This window comes from Trachurus japonicus, chromosome 10 (genome assembly GCF_045865225.1).
Source record: "Trachurus japonicus isolate A0001 chromosome 10, Traja_1.0".
NCBI lineage: Eukaryota > Metazoa > Chordata > Actinopteri > Carangiformes > Carangidae > Trachurus > Trachurus japonicus.
In genome coordinates this window covers 21499108-21521594 of record NC_140916.1, presented here as the reverse complement: position 1 = coordinate 21521594, position 22487 = coordinate 21499108, and the positions used below count along the sequence as shown (strand labels likewise).

Here is a 22487-nt window from a genome sequence, read left to right as displayed (position 1 = left end):
GGACAATAATAATGGGTTGTTTTTGTATACCCAATTCCACTGATAAATCTGTAAAAATGAAAACATCCCTTTTTTTTCTCTTTTTTTTAAAAACCCTGATTTTAGTTGAATTCAAAATGGAGCCATTCTCACTCTACAGTAATTATAGGAGCTACTTTTAGTAGGATCAATATGTTTTTATAAATAAAACATTTGTCTTGGCTACAAAGTGTGGTTTCAAAATAGTTTTTTTAAATATGATATCAACGCACACTTATCAACACCACTGTGATTGTGGCAGTGTTTTTTGTAATTTTCAGCCTGTTTCCTTTGACAGTTAGAAACGCCCTCCAGACATGTTTCACAACATTAAAAACACTGCTTTAAGTTATAATTAGTCTGTTAGAGTTTTCCCTAAAAATGTTAAATTGCCTTGTTAGAGGGATTTTAGAGACATCTACTTTCATTGTTGGAGCTAAACATACTGGATGTGCAGTTCAGATATTTACTGATGCAAACATTTTTGTGTGATCATTTGTGTTCTTGCTCATAGAAACCTGCATCACAAAAAACACTTATGTAATTTGTCCTCACGTGTTTCCAGTTAAAAGTAGTAAATGGCAATAGATGGTTAAAGACAAGACACTACCTCACCTAACAACTGGAACATTTCTATTGGTCTCATCACAGCAATAAACATCTGGTAGGCTTTATTCATACTTATACTATATACTAATACTATAGACCAATTTTCCATTTGTAGCTTTAAAATCTGTGTGGGATTATTTTAAAACACACAAAACTGTAACTTAATCATGACTATACTATTCATAATATCCTGTTTCTGCCCCTTGGAGTTTGTGAACAAGTGAAGCGTCACCACTTCAGCTGTACAAAACTGTTGCACTGACTTGATTATGACATCATGTTGAAAGTATTTTTTGGCAGTGTACTTGGTTAAACAGGGCGGATGTTATGGACTGTGATTCACTGTGCTGCACATTTCTCTGCAGCGCGTCTCTTGGAGAATGCCATCTCACTCGATTATTGGAAAATCATGTAGGAAAGTGTGCGATCACAGACAAAGAAGGACTTGGACAAAGGTGAAAAATGTCAGTAGGTCATAATTTCTCGTCTGGTGAGTTGTTTATCTACGTTTTTAAAATGTCTGATGCACAACCCTAACTGTCAGCTGAAGTCTTTTCTTCTGTGTAACTCCTGCACGATTTTAGCATCATATTTTTCTGCAGCAAATAGTCTAAACCTAAAAAACATTACACGAAGCTAACTGCGTACATGTTTTTGCTCAGACTACAGCTGTAGATGGTGTGCATGTACAATGTTGTGCTTTGTGTTAACACACAGTTTTGCATTTTGTGATTGAGACTGGTATACAAAACAACCCAAACCAAATGAATTGTTGTAAACAACAAATTTCCCTGTTCCCCCTGTAACTCTGCAGTGACCAACATGGTCCAGATGTGCGTGATGTTGTGTTTGCTGTCAGTTGTCGTCTCCCAGTCAACAAATTCCTCATCCAAGAAAGGGCGCAACATCACCATCCACTCCTCCCAGCTGGTCTGCAGCGTGCCAGGTCCGGAGGGGCCTGCAGGGAACCCAGGAGTTCCTGGAGCACCGGGGACCGTGGGGCCTATGGGGGCCCCAGGGAGGGATGGCCCCGATGGAAAGGATGGAGGGAAGGGTGAAAATGGAGATCAAGGTGGCTATCTACTAACGGTTATCTACCATAGTACTTGAGGCAGTTCTTCCGTTTCCATCTCCAGTATCCAGAGGATCAGATCCTAACTTGTACATCAGAGTCTTGTTGGGCAAGACTAACAGATATAGACTCTTTCATGAACTATGGTCTTTGCTGACAGCCAATTGTTATGTTGTTGTTTGGGCACAAATGAAATTATTTATGATCGGCACAGCTTCCTATCGCAACAAATTGATTTAAGGGCTGTTCTTTGTTTTGACAACTTCTTGTATTGAATATTTGTGATCAGTAAAGCATGTCTGAGTTTATCACTGCCATCATTTTCCCACCGATGTCAGGTGACCCCGGGAGGACGGGCAACCCAGGAAAGCCAGGGGTGAAAGGTCGGGAAGGAGTTCTCGGCAAGGCCGGGCCACGGGGACTGAAGGGGCAACGTGGAATACCAGGGCTGGCTGGAAAACGGGGACCAAAGGGGGAGCACGGTGACACGGGTGAGGAAGGGGCTCCCGGACGCTGCAATTGTGGCAGTGCAGCCCGCTCGGCCTTTTCTGTGGCGGTGACCAAGAGTTACCCTAAAGAGCGAATGCCCATCCGCTTCAGCCGAATCCTGCTGAATGAGGGGAGCCACTACAATGCCAGCAGTGGGAAGTATGTCTGTGCCATACCTGGAGTCTACTATTTCACCTATGATATCACTCTTGCAAATAAGCACCTCGCCATTGGGCTGTTGCACAATGGACAGTACAAGATCAAGACATTTGATGCAAACACAGGGAACAATGATGTGGCGTCTGGCTCTACTGTTCTCCACCTGAAGCAGGGCGACCAGGTCTGGCTGCAGATCTTCTACTCTGAACAGAACGGACTCTTCTTTGACCCTTTCTGGACGGACAGCACATTCACTGGCTTCCTCATCTACGCGGACCAGGAGTTTCTCAGTGAAGCTGACAGAAAAGCAAACGCCAAAGATGACAGTTAATGCTGTTATCCTGAAATACCCTTTTAAAAAAATGCAATGAAATGATCACTCCAGCTGAGGGGAGTTGTTGAACGGGTTCTGACACCAGGGGGCGTACACGTGGGGAAAGTAGTAGCTAATTCAACCACATTTGGGAAACCACTTAACTATTCTTTGTTATTTACTTTTTGATAAAAGTCTGTCATTGAATTACTTTGTCATTTCAATTACTTTGTTCCTGTATATGAATTCAGTTTAGGATTCTGCAATCCACATAATTAGCCTTTTTGACATACAGTGATGAGGTAAACATTTGTGTGTTGGCTTGTGAGAGGATTTCCTGCATGGCTAGATATAGCCTAGTTAATGTTGCCATTTTATCAGATGCTTTTAAAACTGATAAAAGGCCAATATATAAGGAGTAGTCATTGAGAAAGCTAATTTATGTACCACATCTCTTGAGTTGTTGTCCTGTTTGTGTTATCTGATTTATTTCATCATTTGGAAACTTTTTTGTGTCACATGGGTGAGGGAGCTCCAGGACCAAGACTGGCTCTCAACTACTGTTACATGATGTCACCAAACCATTGTCATACTAACAGACTAGTGTCAAATCCTGCATATCCATCATTCTCACTGCAAAGTTAAAATGTCACAGTGGGTATTGATTTTGGATATGGAGGACTTGCAGCAAATAAGACAGAGACCATTGTCTTTTTTTTTTCTTTTCTTTTTTTTTACATGATTTGTCAGCTGATTTTTTTTTAAAGTGTTTTATTCAGCTCACTGCTATCTTTCAGTTTTCTACAGTATATTTTTGTCTTTGCTTCATTTTAAGGCCTGTTTTGAAAAATAATTGGGTCATCAAGAGGAAATGGCATTTTAACTGATTAGTGTTTTTGATCTTATATCCATGTACATGATGGCCTTTGGCAGCAGCGTCATTTAAACTTTTTGGTGTACAGGCTTTGTGTTAAACCAGGGTTATTTTACAGGCCAAGCTAATTAGCCTAGCTAATTAAAAAGTGATCTATCAAAACTAATAATTGAAGAAAAAAAAAAACCCGGAACAATAAAAATGATGAAATAAAGAAAATAGAGGTCAAATCACACGTGGCCTGTATGAATAAAATTGGTGTTTGTTTGGCTCAAGCATGGGTATTTGTAGTTCTGCCACTGACCTCTGAAGGACTACAACTCCCAGGCTGGAGGAGGGCCCTGCACGTCGGGCGCACAAGCCTCGCACCGCAGCAGCAGCAGCAGCTGGTGCAGCCGAGGAGCAGGCGACTTTGTTACCGCGGAGCCACCGGAGAGGAAACGGCTGAGCCAAGTCTCTCGGAAAAAGTGTCAACAGTTTGGGGGGGAACGGCTCGACCAGACGCTCGGTGCCGGGATTTGGCGGTGGCAGCTGTCGGTCGAACTTGTCTGCGGGTCTGAACTCTGCGTTTTGGACGAGAATAAGAGGCGTTTGTGAAAGTTGAGCCGAAGAGTTGTCCTCTCATTCAGGATGTCGGACTGAGACAAAGGGGTCTGGGGGGCATTCCCGTCGGAGCGGTGAGTGGCACATGTAATAACCACCGAGATAAAAAAAAAAAAAAAGTTTAGCCGGGTAGGTACTGCCCTGTCGGAGGAGCGGGTTGTGTCCGTGTGGAGATGTGTGTCTTTATCCCGGTGTGCTGCCGTTATTGTTTCTAAACGAGGCAGCTCGGCGGACAGTTAACTTGTACCAAAGCCCCACTGTTTGGCCGCTGTCTCGTGGTGCGGACGCGTTTAAGGTGATAACCAAAGTGTGGAAATTGTTAGTTTTTATCTTTTCGGTGAACATCTAGAGCTAAAGCGGCACTAGAGAAAGGCTTCCTGCATTCATTTGACCTATAGCGTGGTCGAGCGGGCATTTAACTGAGCCATTTAAATTTCCCGAGCAGAGAAAATGGCCTATGCAGGCAGAGAGACCTGTGCTGTGTGATTAGCAAGATGTTCACAAACTTTTATCAAAACCACCAGATTTCTCTGAAAAGGTTTCTTTTTAACAACAGCACTGCTCTACTCGACTATGTTAATATAAGCCTCAAGTTTTAAGCAATTTTAAAATGAGTTTTAATTAGAAAATTAAGATAAAATTTAGTTCAACTTGATAATGTTAACTCGTCCAGCAAACAACCTGTTTGAAAACTATACATTTTCTATTTATGCTATCTCTCTGAATCCACCATGCCACCATAATGAAGAGTTTGAACTTTGTCTCGTTTTGGGCACGTGTCTCGGCAGGTAGCTACAACTTGATTCTTGAAGTCCCCTCTGGATGGGAAAGATGGAGAGGGAGTTGCAATGGTGGAAAGGACAGCTAGCTGCCGACATCCATCAGTCCCTCCGCATCAAGGTGAGGCTGTCATCATTAATCACGGCTTTATTATGATGGGTAAAGTACTGCTGCTGAACATGTTTTTAATGTGTATGTTGAAGATTTACATGAATAATCAACAATTACTGTACAGCTTTACTATCTAGGCTACTAACACCATGAAAGTCACAGTGTGTGGCACTACATCTTATACCAGTGTAACACAATAATAGACAGATTTGCCAAATGACTAGTTGATTAATCAATTAGAGCTGCATTGCGGCTCTATTGGCAACAATTTGAGTTACTGGTTAATCATTTAAGTGCATATTAAAATAAAAATTGTAGAAATGTGTTGTTTCCATCCTCTCAAATGTGAGTATTCTTTGGTTTCCTTGCTCTCTTTTTGAAGTAAATTATACATTTTTTTGTTTGAATTATTGGTTAGGCAAAACAAGACATTTCAGACCATCACTCAAACAGTGATGGTAATTTTATTGATTGATTGATTGAGAGAATAATTGTATCATAATGTATTGATAGGCCTACTGAAAATACTCATTAACTGCAGCTTTACAATGAATAGAGCAATAAAAAATTAAGAAAAAATTGTGAATGGCATTGTCCCTTTTCATTATCAACCTAGAAAGAATAAATAAGACAGACTAAATGGTCTAAACCAACAGGACTGTGCTAACTATTCCAAATATATATACTGCACAATGTATTGAAAGTTGGGAGGAAAATATAATTACACAGTCCTGTTGTCTATTTAAACATGATCTAAATTAGATTACATGGAGGAGTTCAGGCTCATTAATTGAGAATGTCTTAATTAACCTCGAAGCGTGATCATATTTCATCCCACGTGTCACTTTAATGGAGACATCTGTCACTTGAGTGGCATCTTGGAGCTGACGTTCTTCTGCCAGCTTCACAGTGAGGGAGATGAATACAGATCAAGTCTGAGACATCAGGTGCCGGAACATGCGAGAGGTTATATCTATATTTGTGAGAGGGAGGACTGTAGTGAATCAGATGTTTGTGAGCCGCACAATGAGTCATTCATTTACACACAGTTTGATTCATTTTGTTCGTGCTGGACAGTGTCTGACTCAGAGTGAGCTGTCAATTAGACTGGAAATCTGCGCGCAGAGCTGGAAACTAAACAACACGCCCACTCTTTTCTTGTGTACTATAATGAAAGAGAGAGACACTGTCAGTCTAATGTTGGGCTTTGATCTCCTTATATCAGCGTTTTTTGGTTAAATCCTAAGCAACAGGCTCACCACAGCAAACGTTGTATAATGTCATGTCCTCATTGTAAACAAAGCTGCATATGGTGAACTGAGAATTGCCTGAGACTAATTTGAATAGAAATAGCGTCACTTTATTTAGGCACCTGAAGCAAACAGCATGCTGTATATTTGTCTCACAAGTGACTATAATAAAACTCCCTGTGTCTTAAATTACAGCCACTCTGCCAAGCCTTTGTGAGTTCTTCCCAGTTTCCTGATGGATATCTTTTGATAGTGTAAGACATGATGTGAAAAGATACTAAAAGAGTCTTGGGCTTTTTTCCAGGAAGACATTTTTGTCATACCTTAGAGGAACATCAACATGATTCTCTTACTTTATAACATCTATGTGGTGACAACAGTGTCTGACCTTTACCCCAAGGACTAAAATATTTGTATTTATGGACTTATGGAAGAAAGTCAAGGTCACAGATTTTGTTGAGTGGCTGAAAATTGGGACGATAACTGCAACAAAGGCACATTTATTTATGTTCTGTCCTTAAGTATAAGACGGCTCAAAGTGCTTTACAGAAGATATAAAAGAAACACAATAAAATATAAATATATAAATATGATTTTAAAAGAGTAAAGTACTGAAACATAAAAAAAGAACAAGATGTCATGAACCTCGACAGAGAAAACGCTTTCAAGCACAGCTATGGTTCTCTGCTTGATATGAATTAACACTCTGCAATTAAATTAACAATCAAATCAATTGTGAAAAAAATACCAAACAATTGCTTTTTCTGTGTCCACAAATGTGGAAATTTTCTGCTTCTCTTTTCATTGTTATACATTGAATAAAATACATCTGTTTGTCAGACAGTAACAGAAAAATAATAAATTCGGATTGTTTGATTTTAATGTCTTTTTGGACTTAACATTTCATGGACTAACCAGTGATTAAAAAAAGAGAATCATCAAATAGCCCTAATATTTTCTCATTTTCATGATGTTTTACTGAAATGGCTCAAACATATGCTGTTCAGAGCCTCGTGATGAGCGAGACGAGATGTGGGTTTTCAGGAATGGATGAGCTGAAAGGGCATTAGGATTTAAGGTGAAATCAGTGTTGGAGCTGTTTGCAGAGCAGCCTCCACTCTGTGTGCAGTAGTTTTCCTGCATGGCGCCCGCTCCCCCACAGCCCCATCGAGCCCTAATGACGTTTGCTGCCGTGATAATGCCCTGATGTGGGAGATAGTGGTGGTGTGTAGCATGTGGCAAATTATCAGACATGCAAATCAGGCGGAGGCAGCTGTGGAATCCTTAATTATGGTGCGGGTCCCCCACAAAGGCACCTCTCCACCCACCCACCCACCCCCTGGAGCCCCTCCAGACTCAAGCAGACCCCTCCTCCTGCTGCCCTTGTACCCCCAGACAGACAGATGGACCAGAGGCAGAATCTGAAGCAGTGGGAGGAGGAGAGGAGAGTTTGGGGAGGCCTGGGTGGTGTGGCTGGTTGTGGTGGCGGGGGTGGAGCTGCTATGTGTGTGTGTGTGTGTGGGGGGGGGGGGGGTACTGTTTATTTTTGGTTTCAATTCAAACGTCAGTCTGAGCATCATTGCTGTCTTTAGTTGTGCTCGAAATAAATAGTCGACAGTTTGTGTAAACCCAGCAGTGTTTGTTGTTTTGCCCTCACATTGAATTTTGTGTTGTTCAGCGTATTAACAGTAGCTTGTATTTCCATGAACACTGAGCTTTGGACCAATAGTTTTAGAGGCCTGAGCCTAAAGGCAGGCATGTTCCTAAACAACAACAGCCTTAGCATGATGTGGGTATTTTGTGTATTTCTCCTCTAATGCAAAGACCCCTCACTGTTTGATCTTAAGGAGATTAATCCAACAATCCTCAATCTCTTATTAAAGCCAAATGAAAAGCTCATGTTTTTCCTCAGATTCACAGAAGGCAAAAAACATTAAAAAAAACAAAACATTTTTTGGTGTAAGCAGCTTAAATCCTGAGAAAGTAACTTTGTATTTTACCAATTTTTTTTTTGTTGTTGTTTCTAACTGAGGCAGATTTTGAAACTGGAGCCTTGTGCTCTCCTGTTTTCTGAGGAGGCTGATTGAGAAGATACCCGGGGCTGATTCAATGCTAATGCCCCCGAGTGTCTTTCCTTCCACTTTGAAACACATGCAGCTAATTGAACATGAATAGGAGATGTGGTAGGGGTGAAACCTAATCCTATCTACTACTCAACCTCCATGCCCCCCCCCCCCCCTCAAACTACACACACCACCACCACCACCGCCCTCAGCCCAGCCCATTGCTCAGAGACCCCTGCGATGACCCAAATTAGCTCCTGTTCTCTGCAGCGATGGTGAATTAAATGAAATTGAAATGAGGCTGAAGCATAATCAAGATTTTTCTGTGTTTAAATTGACTTTTATTCTCGGTGTGAGTATTTCAGACCCACGGCAGCTCTTCTCTCAGCAGTTAAACCCAGCCAGCAGGAGACATGCATGGCTCACTATTATTATGCATATTCTTTACAGCCCCTGTGTTTCTTCACCGCTGCTTCCTGCCCACCCAGCTCTTCTCACCCCCTCCCCACTCCCATGACTTACATCCCCTCATCCCTCTCCTCTTCTCCCCCTCTAGGAGCTGAAGTTACCGGTCTATCGGGCCCACTCTCCACAGATTGGCATGCGGCGGTACTTTGCGGACCTGTTGGCCATCCTCAGTAATCGATACCAGCTATGTCCCACGGCGCGTCACCTGGCCGTCTACCTGCTGGACTTGTTCATGGACCACTATGATGTGGCTGTGAAGCAGCTCTATGTGATTGCCCTGTCTTGCCTGCTCCTAGCTAGTAAGTCAATGAACAGCCTTGCAGCCTTTTCCCCTAAATCCATCAATATGTTTATATTATGTTTTTGTAGTTTCTATATGAACAAGACCTTTATTTTAAGGCTCATTTCTCATTTTTCCCATTGGACTTCAACATGTGTTCACGTTGATGCTTTGTGTTCTTGAGCTCTCTATATCTAAACTTGAACATGATGTTGTGGTAAATTGACCACAGTTAGTTTTTGTGTATTCACTTAGACTTAAACTGTAAGCGCCCAATAGCTGTAATGTAAATATTCTGAGCTAAAGGATGCTGTGACTGGTTCACACACATATGGCACAAGGCCTGTAACAAGGCTACTTCGAGCTGCTTCAGAGACCGTAATGTGTCTCCTATAGCTGCACTTTTCAGCCTGATCTGATGGCCTGTAATGACAGTTTACCGTTATCTGCAATGTTGGTATAAAAACACAAGGTTACTATTGTGGGAGGATGACTGTGTCATTGTTTTAGGAGAAACTGTTGGGGATTATGCTTGTGTCTGCAGAACTTTATCTGTGTCTTTGATCCTAGCTGTAATAACATGTCTGGAACTGCTCTGTTACTCTTGTCCTATGCCGTCCATTCGATACCAACTAGTTTCCTACCAAGGCCAAAATGTTCTCTATTCGAGATGCGTTTCTTTCCCCCCTGTCATTGAAAACTTAGTTTGTTTGCCGAGCCCTTCCACAACCTCTGTACAAATCCATTTTGTCCTCGGGTTAATTCTTTAATGGCACTTTGCTCTGTGATCACAGATCAGAGCTGTTTTTAGACCTACGCTGTTTAAAAAGACATCAATGTGCCACACCACTGCCCTGAGTGACAGGCTCCTTTATTACACCCAACATGGTCACTACAGTAGTTGTAGTAACATTTGATAAAACCTACAGTTTCAGCTTTTTCTGGAAATTACAGGGTATTTTTTTAAACATTAAACTGTACATTTGTGATTTTTATTTTTATTTTTTTAAGATTTACATTTTCACAATTGAATGATCTTGGGGCTGAGTGCCAGAGACAGAACAGATAATTTAATTTTGTCAGGATTGAGAGGGATTAAGGAATTGTTTGTTTAGATTTTGTCATGAATTTAGAAACATATAATACATGAGTTTGATCTAAAAGTGCTTTATTTTTAAGTCCTGAATATCTCCACTCCTCTGGTCGATATCTTTTTGCTTGTAGCTGCTGTTTTTCTCAAACTGTCAGTGTTTCTGCAGAAGTGAGTGATTATTTTAGTCTGGAAACCAGTAACCAAATGTGAAATATAAAGATGTTTCTGTGTGTGTCTTGTGTAAATCGGGTGTGTTAATCCTTCTCCTGCTGATGCATGGCGCAGGTTGTGTGGTAGTTATTAGTGTCTCTGTGTCTGTCTCATGATTAACAGACAGAGGTTTTCTGTACATTAATGCAGTCCTCGGCATCATGGGTAATTAGACTAATGATAGCGTCAAAGTGGGAGCCTGGAACAGGGCCCGCTCACTTGGGAGGACTCGGCGCATGTGTGTGCGTATGTGTAGCTGCATACAGGCCATCTTTGCAATCAGTGTAGTCTCTGTGGTGAGATAATTTTGAATATGAGACTTGAAAGAGGTTTTATTTAAAAGCCACCTCATGAGAATCCAAGAATAGTTCTGAGAGTTTGCTCACTGTGTGATATAAATATTTTCTGTCCAACCTGGACATAGGTTCTTCCTCTGCTTTGTAATAGATTAATGAGGTTTTTTATTGAATCTTTTGAATTGTGGAGCTCAGTTAGTCAGGCTCTCTCCTCTTTGCTTTGCTGCCTCTGACTCCTCCAGGACTCTGGGGAGTCTCCGCCATGATTGATGAAGGCTTGAAAGGGTGTTTGATTCAAAGTTGTCTTTGGTTTTTTTTTTATCTGTCCTGAGGTGCTTTGGAATCTGGCCTAGTTATTGAACGGCCTCCCCAGGTCCCTCTGCCTGCCTTTGACAGGCACATACATTGTCTTTCTTCAAATATCCCTGGCTTCCGCACTCGGTTAATTAATCGCTGCCTCTTTTGTGCTTCTCAGCAGACACTGCTTAATCTTGTTACTCCATTGTGTATGTGTGTGTTTGTGGATGCTTGTGTGTGCATGTGTTTGTTCATGGATGAGCTCTTTTTTCATTTGCAGGAGTGAGATTGGGACGAGTGTTTTAAGCCCACAGGGACTTAGTGCTATTAACTGTTGGGCACTTATTTAGAGACCTCACTTCATTCCAGAAGCCAATTACTCAAAGAAACCAAAATCTTGGAAAACTTAATGTCAACTTCAGTGAAGGCTCTTGGCTGCATATTTCCATTTGAAAATCAACCTGCAGACATCTCCACACTTGAAGCTATGTGTTACAGTAAAAGACATGTGGATGTGTCACTGCTGCAAGCAAACATAATAATCCTATTGATTGTGTTGTTGCTCTGTATGTGCTGTATGTGTATCTGCAGTTTGTTAACTGGCTCTTGATGATGACCATTAGGTGTTCTTGTAATAGCCTATACTCTTTGTGATGCCACCGCAGTGACTTCTTGTTGATTCTGTATTTTACTTTTTTTATTAATTGAACCTAATTCACAGAAGGACTCTGAAACACAAAAAGAGCATCCTGTGAATCGCACGAGAAGCTCAGTCACAACACGGCAGACTTACACAGGCCTCGGAGCCCGGGGGTGGGGAGGAACTGTGTGCTGAGGGGCACCTGCCATATGCTCTCCGAGTCAGGCCTCAAACAAAAGCCCGTCAATGCAGGCAGGACAGCCAGCCAGACGCTTCCCAGAGAGGGGGAGGGGAGCACATACAGAGGGGTGGAGGTTGTGTGTTTGTGTGTTCGTGGTAGAGACTTGCTGTAAGCTAACATTTCTAAATGAGGAGATGGTTGCTGTGGCAACCTTGTGATAAACCTATGGATTTTTTTTTCTCTCCTCCTGATCACCCTAATTAAGATCCACATTCAGGTCTTATCCATTTCCTCGTTGAAAGGGCATTGCTTTACTGCTGCACAGCCACTTAACCGACTGGGTTCTGGTGGTGTCCTTTTACCTCCAGCTGCCGGCTCTGTTTCCTCTTCGTTCTCTCACCTTGTCAGGGACAGGCAGGGCGAGCCGGTCCTGGGACGGGGCAGCCAGTAAAAGCAGCACCACATCCCTGGGGGGTTGGGAAATGAGTGGAGCAGTACTTCAAAGGCAGGTCGGCCGCTGATGTTAAACAGGGTGGAAGGGGAGGGAGAAGAGGTGGCCTGCAAAATGGGACATATTAGAACTGAAACACTCAGCAGGGCGCCCTGAAATGTAGATTAATAGGGAACCCACTTCCTCCTTTATCCCCCTCTCAGAGGTTTGACAATAATTCTGATGGAGCTGTTGTCATGTGGGGCCCTCATAATTAATGAAATTATGTAAAGATGTATCGATGGGTGTGAAAATGTCAGTCATGTTTATTATTATTGTAGAGATACATTGTTTATGTTTGTGCTGCTGTGTAACCATGATGCACAAACTTTAGTACATGTTTTCAAATGTAGTCATTATTTTACATTTTTGTTGTGTAATGCCTGAGGCTCTGTTTGTCCACACACCCCCTGTGTCAGCCATCATCACCCACACGCTTTATACTCTTAGTTCACACACACACACACACACACACACACCCACCCACATATACATAATCACAGAAGAGAGGGCTGTTTCTGGGAGCCTCCCTGGTCACCCAGGCATTAGTATCAGAGGTCAAAGGTCGGCCCAGGCCTACAATGTGTGAGCCGTGAGGGCCAGAGGTGGCAACACGCAGATTCTGTGATGGCGCTGCGACCAATTTCACACCCCCAATGAAAGATGAACCAGCAAATAAAAGGAGTTTAAAGAGCAGAGGAAATTCCTCCATGGCAGTCAAGTCCGTAAGAAAAGACAGGAGGGAATGAGGAAGAAAATGAAGATAGAGTTAAATCCTGCTTAAATCCTTATTTATTTATATACATATTATTATTATTATATCATTATTTTGTATATTTAATAATGTTAACACTGTTTGGAAAACTGTTTTTTTCTTAAAATGTCTTAGAATCATCTGATCAACTCTTTCCCCTACAGATCTGACGTCTGTGTGACTGTTGACTTTTAATGGATATTTTGGGCAGATTAACTTTTTTGTAAAATACTGAAAGCTGTCTGAAAACACAAAGCAGGTTTTCATTTCTTTGGGGTACTAGTTGAAATTCAGTAGAATGACTGTGTTTGTAAAATAGGGAGCAACAGAGACAAAGGGCTTTCTCTCTTCAGCTCTCAGGTTTCCTAACAGCCCCTATTGCTGTAAACCCCTCCCCACCCCCACCTTATCCCCAAACAGCACACCTGGGAGGAAGCTGCATCCCAGCCTTACCTCTCGCTAACCCCTGACCTGTAACCTCTCACTGTTTACCCGGCCTTTTTTCACCATCACCATCACCTGTGGGTGCTATGAGACAGAGTAGGTGTCCTGCAGTTGCAGTGTATGGAGAGGTAATTGGTGTAGATAAAGAGGAAGGCAGTGTTTTTTCCCTCTTTCATCACTGTATTGCCTCCCTGCTCGCTGACTTCAGATAGGATCATTGAGCTGCCTGCATTCCAGGTAGGCTGAACTCACAGGGGAGGAATGCACCGTCTCTCTCAGGCCATGTTCAGACTGACAACCGCAAAAGAGCAAAAAGGAGATGGGATGGTGTTTTCATGTTGCTACGGGGTATCAGGTATAGTCTGTTAAAGCGCCACTGTGTAACTCTGATCCTAGTATTGAATATTACTTTGTGTGCAAAACTTAAATTGGCACAAGAGATTAAACAATTGGTGGACTGAGAAAAATTAATTGGGAGAAATTCTGGCAATAAATTAAATTAAAAGTAATTAGATCCATTAAGATCCCCATTATAATTAAACGAATATGTTCTGGTTTTGTACTGTTCGTAGACAAAACAACCCTTTGTCTCCTTAGGCTCTGGGAGGATGTAATGGATATTTTTCACCAAATTATAAATTGATTAAATAGGAAAATAATTAGTAGATAAATGCATCATGTGAATATTGCTTTGTTTCTGTATTTTAAATCATTCTCACAGTTTATACTGATCGTGCAGCTGAAAAAGTAGAAACAGGATAAACGTCTTTGGCCCCACCACAACCAGTGTTTCTGTTTCTTTTTCTGCTGGAGCCCTCTGTGGCTCCTCTCCTACTGTGCCAACTCATTGAAAAGAATGAGCCCAGTGTATTGTCATACTGGCTGTGATGTGCACAGGAGTCTGCTCTCTTTTCACCAAGAACAACCGGTTTGTGGCTCAGACTCATACTTCATACGTCTTTAGCTTCCTCTGAAGCTGCTTTTGTTTTTCAGTTTCAAAGCTGTTGGGCGTCCCATGCCTTTCACGTGCTCACTCATCCACTGTATAAAAACCAAAAGAGTAATCACAGAGCACAATGGGGAGATTGACTTCTACTGTGTCTCTCTTAAGATCAAAGAGGCCGGGGTTGTGTGGAGATTGGGGGACATTGATGGCGTTTTATGGCAGCGTCTGTGTGGACATAGCAGTCTAGCAGCAGACAGAGTCCTGATCCAGAGGATATGAGGGCGAGAGAATGGGGCAAGTGTGGACTGGGCCGTGGAACGAGCCCTTGTGGGTGTAAACAGCCCCGTTTTCACTGTGCTTCCTGTTCTGCTGGAGAGACGCCATTACTGCCTCTCTGCTAATTACCCCTCTGGCCTGTTGGGCTGCAGATCCCCCACTGCCCTCCCCCTCGTGCTCTCTCAACCATCCCCTCTCTCTTCCTCTCTCCTGCAATGCTTAATGGCAGGTCGCAACATTAGTGGTAAAACTCACACTTGGCAGGAAGATGCCCCCTCACTGAGACGTGAGCTTGAAGAGGTAAAGGGGTCCATCAAAGACGCCCACAATAGCTGCACAATGTCACACAATCATCGGTTGAAGGAGCCTCTTCTAACTGTAGCTCGGAAAAGTCGATAAAGCCCCTATTTCTAATGTTTGGTTGCCATGGTTTTAGATTAAAAGGCTAAGATTTTACCCCAACAGAGGCTTGATGTTATTCCCAGCTGGATTTATATGTTCACAAAGGCGATACATAACTTTTTAATCCTAGCCTGTGGGTATAATACCAAGTGATTTCTACCACAGGCACTGAGTGGCACTTTGTCAGCAAGCAGCAGTGTATAGCTGCTTATTTTCATGTTTATAAGTTGGTTTGTTTATGTAAGGTTTTATTTTCCCTGTCATTATTATTTTTATACTTTTGGTATCTCTTAGAGCTCATTTCACTCCAGTATGTGAGTGGACTAACCACACTTCCCATAGCAGTGGTGGATCAAGAGTAGTTCTAGGAAGAGTTGGACAAAGCCCAGATCAACAGCTAGTTAAATCAGCTTGGCCAGTATATAGGTCAAGATTAGCTTTTGCAGGAAATCTGTATCTGTGAATCTGTTGCCTGATGAATAACAGAATGGGCTTTACTACTAAGTGCCCTTTTACTTTATTATAGTACATAATCTGTTTATACACCAACCTCTACGGTTGTTTGTTGATAAACACAATTTCTCATATAAAAAAATAACAAAAGTATTTATCAATATGCACATACTGCTGGTGGAGGCTCAGAGACATTTGACCTTGTTAAACTGAGTAGATGTTTTATCAAAGAAAAAATACCATCAGTTCATTTATTGTTAATGCTTTCTCTAAAGGTTGACATTACCCTCAAAAAATCATTTTCTGTGGAACTGTAGCTTTGAGAGTGAACTAGTTCTGTAGCAGGTTTGTACTGTGCCCTACATATTCCAGCTTAAAGCTGTGTGTAGTTAAGGCACATGCTGGAGAGCAAAGCCTGTATCAGTGTAACCTGACACCCACCTCCTCGCCCTCATTCTTAAAGTTTGAGCAGGGGCCGGTAGGACCCGTGGATTAAAAGCAGAATCACCCCTCTTCATTGGCCACATGGACCCCTGAGGCCTCAGGGCTGTTGCCATGGAAAAGAGCATGTCTTGGGATGGGGAGTGGGCTCACCATAATGGCACTGCTGTAAGGTCTGCAAAGATCTGGAGCAAGGGAGAGAGAGTCAGAAATATCAGCGAGTGATCGAACTGACTGTTTTTATTTCATAGAAAGTGTTGGGCTTGTATAATCCACAGTAAGTGCCCCACACTGTAAGCCCATGGTAATGCTTCACTAGGCTTGTTAGTGTAATGGCTTAGCTTTATGGCCAGATGTTCAATAGTCAACTTAACTGCCAGTGCTCAGCAGGCACTTGTTAGTTTCTGTAGAGGCTGGACGGAGCCTCGGGAGAGCCGACCATAAACCTGCTGTATGTGGCTACACATTATCATATTTATTGTAGAAAAAAAGCATTGTGATTAGAAGGACATTGTTTTGCAAAGATCCATCAGTATCAACCTATAGCAAGATTACTAGGTTTATCTTTGGGTTTAGATTTTCTGCAGAGATTTTGAACTCTGTCATGTTTTTTTTGTCCTTTTTGTTACTTTTAAACGTGGTATTTTGACGTTAAATGCAGATATTGTCATTAATTTGTCTGATGCTGAGATTTCTAGGGTGTACTTTTGGGATACTACTAGCTGCTTTTGATTATTTAGTCTTAAAAATTTCTGTAGAAAGTGAAAGATGCCACATTAAACAACAGATTATCATCACCACTTATGCTGATTAATTTTTTGTTGGTCCACGAATCAGTTAGTCAGAGAAACGGCTTGTTATTTTCAATTCCTTGATCCAAAAGAGGAAAACAAATACAGTTTACATACTCCTGAGGGCTCCAACCCAGGATCCAAACAGTATGTCAGCAGCAGTGATGTCACTTTATCTTTCAACATCTTGCACGCCATGTCCAGTACAGAGGAGGCATGCATGTAGGATTTATAATCTCATAAACTGTCAACTATGGAGCTGCAGAATGAACTGAACCAAAACGCTTAAATCTGCTGTGTTTGTTTCTGTCCAGGTAAATTTGAGGAGAAAGAGGACCGGGTTCCCAAACTGGAGCAGCTGAACTCTCTGGGTTTCATGTGCAGCCTGAACCTGGTTCTCAACAAGAGGGATCTGATCAAAATGGAGCTCCTGCTGCTGGAGACCTTTGGCTGGAATCTGTGCATGCCCACGCCCGCCCACTTCATCGACTACTACCTCCATGCCTCGGTGCAGGAAGGTGACCTCTACAACGGCTGGCCCCTGTCCTCCCTCTCCAAGACCAAGGCTTTCATGGACAAATATACTCACTACTTCCTGGAGGTCTCGCTCCAAGGTAGGATTAGTGGCGAACGGGAATGCATTAATTAGCGTGTGGTGTGTGTGTGTTCGATCAAAGAATTTATGAAGCTCATTTCTTTGTGTTTTTTCTAGATCACGCCTTCCTGAGTTTCCGACCATCTCAGGTTGCTGCCGCGTGTGTGGCAGCATCTCGCATCTGCCTGCAGATTTCCCCAAGCTGGACAACGGCTTTGCATCTGCTGACCGGCTACACCTGGGATCACCTCACCCAGTGCATTGAACTTATGCTGCTGTAAGAGACACACAAGGCGCACACACACATGTAGAAAAACTGAGAGCAAGACAAGCAGACAAACCTCTCAATGTGTACTGAAGATACACAACGTTAAGGCCCCTGTCTCTCTGTACTTTAGTTGCTATGGTTGTGAATAATAAGATGCCTGTTGCTTTAACCAGTAGAGTCTTATAATGTTGTGTAATTTAACAGTTGTAATTAAGTTTTATATTTCTTGGTCAGTGGGTGGCAGTGTGTGTTTGTTTGTCTGCATCTGTGTAAATGTAATTGTTTGCACATGTTCAGACTAATTGTGTGGGGTTGCTTCAGACTGATCTGTGCTCTGATTAACGGATTCATTTGAACAGCCTTTCTCTGCATAGCTCTTCGCTCTCAAGTACTCGCACACTTTGCTTTTCTTCACAATATAATCATATCCTTTCATCTTCTTCATGTCACAGTAACGTTATTTGTGTGCTTTGACTTTCCACAGTGCTCATGACAACGACGTTAAGGAGGCCAACAAAACCAAATCCACCCCTCCTCACCGACCGTCCTCCCTCCAGTCTCAGCCTCAGACCTCTCACCTGTCTCCAGTGTCAGCCCTCCAGAGACCGGCCTCCTCCTCCTCTTCCTCTTCCTCCACCTCCTCTACACCACAGCTGCTCTTTCAGCCGGATGGCTTCCCACACCTTTCCCAGCATTCCCCGTCTCTTTCCCAGCTACAAGCGCTGGCTGACTCCCAGGCCCTGGGGCCTGTGATGAACATGTCTCAGGACTTCTTTCAGAGCCACAGGATGGGTCTTCTGACTGGCGCTCCCTCCTTGACTCCTGCCGGTGGGTTTTCCTCCTACCCGAGCCTTACATCTGGCCTTCAGCCGGCGGCACGGGCGCTTCCGCTCCAGGGCCCGATTTCTGTGCAGATGGCCCTCGCTGGAGAGCCGCGACACTGTCTGAGCATGGCCTACAGCGGGGGCTACCTGGGGGCTCATCACACCTTCACAGCTGGCTGCTTTGACAGGTGACGCCAGGAGACGGAGAGGGATCACAAACCCCCCCGGGAGCGCACTACTATGCTCCCGCCCCAGCTCCCCACCCTGAAATACCCATTTACAGACCTCCTCTCTCTCTCCGTCGCCACCACAACACCTCCATCATGTCCAACCCCGACCCTCTCACAGAGACGCCTCAAACGCAAGCAGAGGTCCAAAGGCAAGACAGACCCGGTGGAAGTCATCACACTGACGTGACAAATGCTCCACTGACTCATATGAATTACTGAGGCATTACAAAATTGTTATTGCCATATTTTGAAATGTTTTTTTTATGAATCTGTGTTATTATGAGACTGTCATCACTGTGAATGAGATGAAAGCAGCAGTGTGATCCAACACCCACCTCATTCAGTGCCTGTTCTCAGTTGTGTGATAGCTGAGCCATTTTTAGAAGTGCACAGAACACAACGAAAGTGTGATAAGGAAATCTTGCTGCTTGACTTTTTTTCTCCTTTTAATTTCTAATCCCAAAAATTGAACAAATTGGTTCGTATTGTTTCCTGAACCGCCATTTGAGAGATGATAGAAACAGGCGTGGTCTGGACTTGGCTAGACCCAAAAAGGCTATGTATGTTGATAACATTTTTGGTTGTGTGTCCTTCATGTTAGGGAACATTGATCTGAAAGCCTGTAAGCTCTGTTGGAGCTGGAGGGCCCCTCTGGGAATTTCTCACCACATTAGACCTCAGAGGGGACAGGAATTCATTGTTTCGTGCACAGCAGGTGAAGTCCACAGCTCAAACACGCCTGCAGTGTTTGGTGTCTTTTTGTTTTTTTTTAGTTATTCTTCTCTCTTGTCCTTTGTCGTCTCTTCTCTCCCACCTCCAAAGTCGAGCCTTGTGGCGGAGCCATCCAACACCTGGGTGAAGATGTGGCCCTTTTGAAGCTGCAGGCTTTGTCATACTAAAGTTTTAATTTCTCCAGCATCCACTACTCAAAGAATTGAACACAAACTGATGTGACTGGACCAGTGTGGTGAAGGAGACGTGGATGTTGGTTGTGTATTGTACATATGAATTGCTGCTGCCTTCTAATGAACTGTTGGTTCTGTGTCTGTGTTAATGACTCCAATGTTTACATGAACCACTAAGTATCAGGGACTTGAACAAGATTACTTGAATATGATGCCATTGAAACATGCCATAGCTTTTATTTATGACTCATTTTTTTCTTGTTCTTGTTTTTTTAATACTCCTTTTTTTAATCTAGTGTAGTTTTTTATATCAATGTAGAAATTAGTTTTCTTTGTACCTGTTTATAGGAACTGTATATTCAGGCTCAGGTTTTAAGGCTGACACTAAACTTTAAGCCTTCTCATTATTATGTGCTATTATGCTTTAAAGTGGATGCTATTGCAGCATCTGTGGGGTCTGAAATGGCCCCCTCCGTCATCACTGGACCATGCTTACAACTCAGTAACTGAATGCACATAACAGTCTGTTAGCATCGCAGTGGAACAACCTCGTGGTCACTGGTTTCACACACAAACATCTGTAGCCAGTCGGCCGTAATTGCTTCCAAGATTCCTAAAACTGCAATCCCCAATCTCCCACTTCCTGTTTAAGTATAAACACATCCAGACTTCCAGTGCCAGTTGCCCACTGGTTACCATGGTGATACCTTAACTGACCATGGACCCCAACTTCTGGGATGTTTTTATTTTCATTTTTGTGTGAATTAGGGGCTGTAACTAGCAATTATCTTCATTGATGATGAATCTGTTGATAATTATCTTATGTTGTCTATCACATTTCTTGCAGTGGTGAAACACACCAATACGATTCAGCTTTACCAAACCAGTAAAGAACTCAAAGATTAAACTCCCATATTTGAGGAAGTAAACAAAACAGCGTTTCGCATTTGAGACTCTGGAACTACAGAATGACTGAAATTATTATTGTAAAAATAAATGTATACATTTTCTGCAGCTCATCCATTGATTGTTCCAGCTCCAGACTGAATTGCAACCAGCACCGTGCTGCTCTGTGCTGTGGGAAATTTTGAGCTTTCTTTAAATTATGAGTAACTTGGATATAAAAGCTGCATTTTCTCACACAAACAGCTTCTCGTAAAATGTTCTCACTTTACATTTCAAACTGTGGAAAAACACCACGTCTTGCTTTGCCACTGCCTCGTCCTCAGCAGCTGCAGTGCTCGAGCTTTGAATTCACAGTCGGGCATGTGCATGGCTCAGATAATACACGAGGCCTTCTGAACACTGCAACGCTCTGATGACCGATGCCAGACTGATATGATCACGAATCATCACTTTTTTCTTTACAGCTAAACATCTGTTTGTTTTCCCACCACTGAAAAGGATGTGCAAATGTCTTTTTCAGTGACACAAGCTAAGATACTATGCCTTTGTTTTGCTAACTTTTATGTACAGTTTTGTTATATATTGTTTTTTACATTCCCTTTTTTTGTTTTCATTGTATTTTTAGTTAAAGCTTTTTTTGTGATTCTCTTGATGAGTGGTGGTTGGTGGTTAGAGTTCATCTTGCTCTTTTCCTTATTCATTATTCATGAGCAACTTCTCACAGAGGTGTCAAAGGTGCAATATGTTGTTGTTTTATTCTGTTTAAACTGACCACAGCCATCACTGTCTCGTGTACACCACTGGTTCACCTTTTTGTAACTTATTTTTGATATTTTTGTGTTTTGACTTGCTGTAGCTTGGTTTCCTCTAGAGGGCAGTGGGCTCTGAACACAATGAATATGTTGCATATTGCAGCCACTTCCTTTGAGTGATAGATATTACTGAATGCTTTTGTCTTTTTAGCTAGAGTTTTACCGTGCATTTTTCCGTCCTGTGAAAGGTGCTGATGTCACTCACACCAAACAACATTTTTGTCTAATCTGATAGTAATGAAATGACACCACAAACTCTCAATTAATATTTTTATATTATTTTGTACCAACCTGTAGTCTTGTTTATGTGACACTGAGTGATAAAAATAATTCTTTTATCATAATGTGCCATGGGAAAATAAACACACAAGTGAACTGAGTTTCTGCAGAGCGTGTTTCTTCTAAGGGAGCATGACCGAGGTGCTTGCAGCCGTGAGGCAAACGACAGTTCCCACTGCACGACTCCAGTTGGTTCAGAGGGAAGATTATGCAGCAGCTCCAGAGATCAACCCGGCAGATATTTACCCACAATCCTCTGGTCATGACCACATTATTGTGTTCTTTTATTCCCACTCTGATCACCACCGCCGGTATATTACAGCCATCAGTGGTATTTTTTAGCCTGCAGACAAAGTTATTATTCAACACTGGAGAAACAACTTGAGCCTCTCTTCTGCGTCTTAAACACAGCTCAATCAGAGCTTTAGTTCTTTTATGGTATGTTGATGTATACAGATCTATTCAGTGATGGGCCCTCTCTCTCACACACAAGACATTATACTGTTGTATAATTCTTGCAAATAGGCTGCCTTCCTTGTGTTAGACGCAGCACAGTGACTCTTAGAAATTGCTGAGCCTTAGCTCCGTTCTCTCTAAAGCAGTGGAATTTTTTTTCCTGTCATGAAATTGAGGAGTTGTCTGGTATTTTTTTTTTCAAGAGTCAGAAATATGTAGAGAAACCATGTGCAAATGCCCGAGTATCAGCTCACAAATCTTTAATTACCAATCAGTTAAGATAAATGACAAAGCACAATTGTTCTCCCACATAAGTCAGATCAAAACATAATTAACTTGGCATACAGATTAAAGAAGAATCAGCATTTGGCAGTGCTATCATGCACACTATTCACATGATTTGTGTGTT

General features: G+C 42.4%; 2 protein-coding genes across 3 annotated transcripts; both read left to right on the top strand.

The window, feature by feature from the left end:
* Window positions 1-878: 878 nt before the first annotated feature.
* Window positions 879-3353, top strand: c1qtnf2 (C1q and TNF related 2). The gene is made up of 3 exons (XM_085790012.1): window positions 879-1117; window positions 1442-1699; window positions 2038-3353. Exons 1-3 carry the CDS (start codon window positions 1090-1092, stop codon window positions 2676-2678), a joined length of 927 nt encoding a protein of 308 aa, XP_085646138.1. The 5' UTR covers window positions 879-1089; the 3' UTR covers window positions 2679-3353.
* Window positions 3354-3982: 629 nt separating this feature from the next.
* On the top strand, window positions 3983-21722 carry ccnjl (cyclin J-like). 2 transcript variants are annotated; one of them, XM_085790010.1, is made up of 6 exons: window positions 3983-4211; window positions 4930-5037; window positions 8898-9108; window positions 17118-17417; window positions 17516-17675; window positions 18151-21722. In XM_085790010.1, exons 2-6 carry the CDS (start codon window positions 4960-4962, stop codon window positions 18680-18682), a joined length of 1281 nt encoding a protein of 426 aa, XP_085646136.1. In that variant the 5' UTR covers window positions 3983-4211; window positions 4930-4959; the 3' UTR covers window positions 18683-21722. The 2 variants fall into 2 exon arrangements, with proteins under 2 accessions (XP_085646136.1, XP_085646137.1); XM_085790011.1 differs by lacking the exon at window positions 8898-9108 and having other exon boundaries at window positions 18151-18911.
* The last annotated feature ends 765 nt before the right edge of the window (window positions 21723-22487 follow it).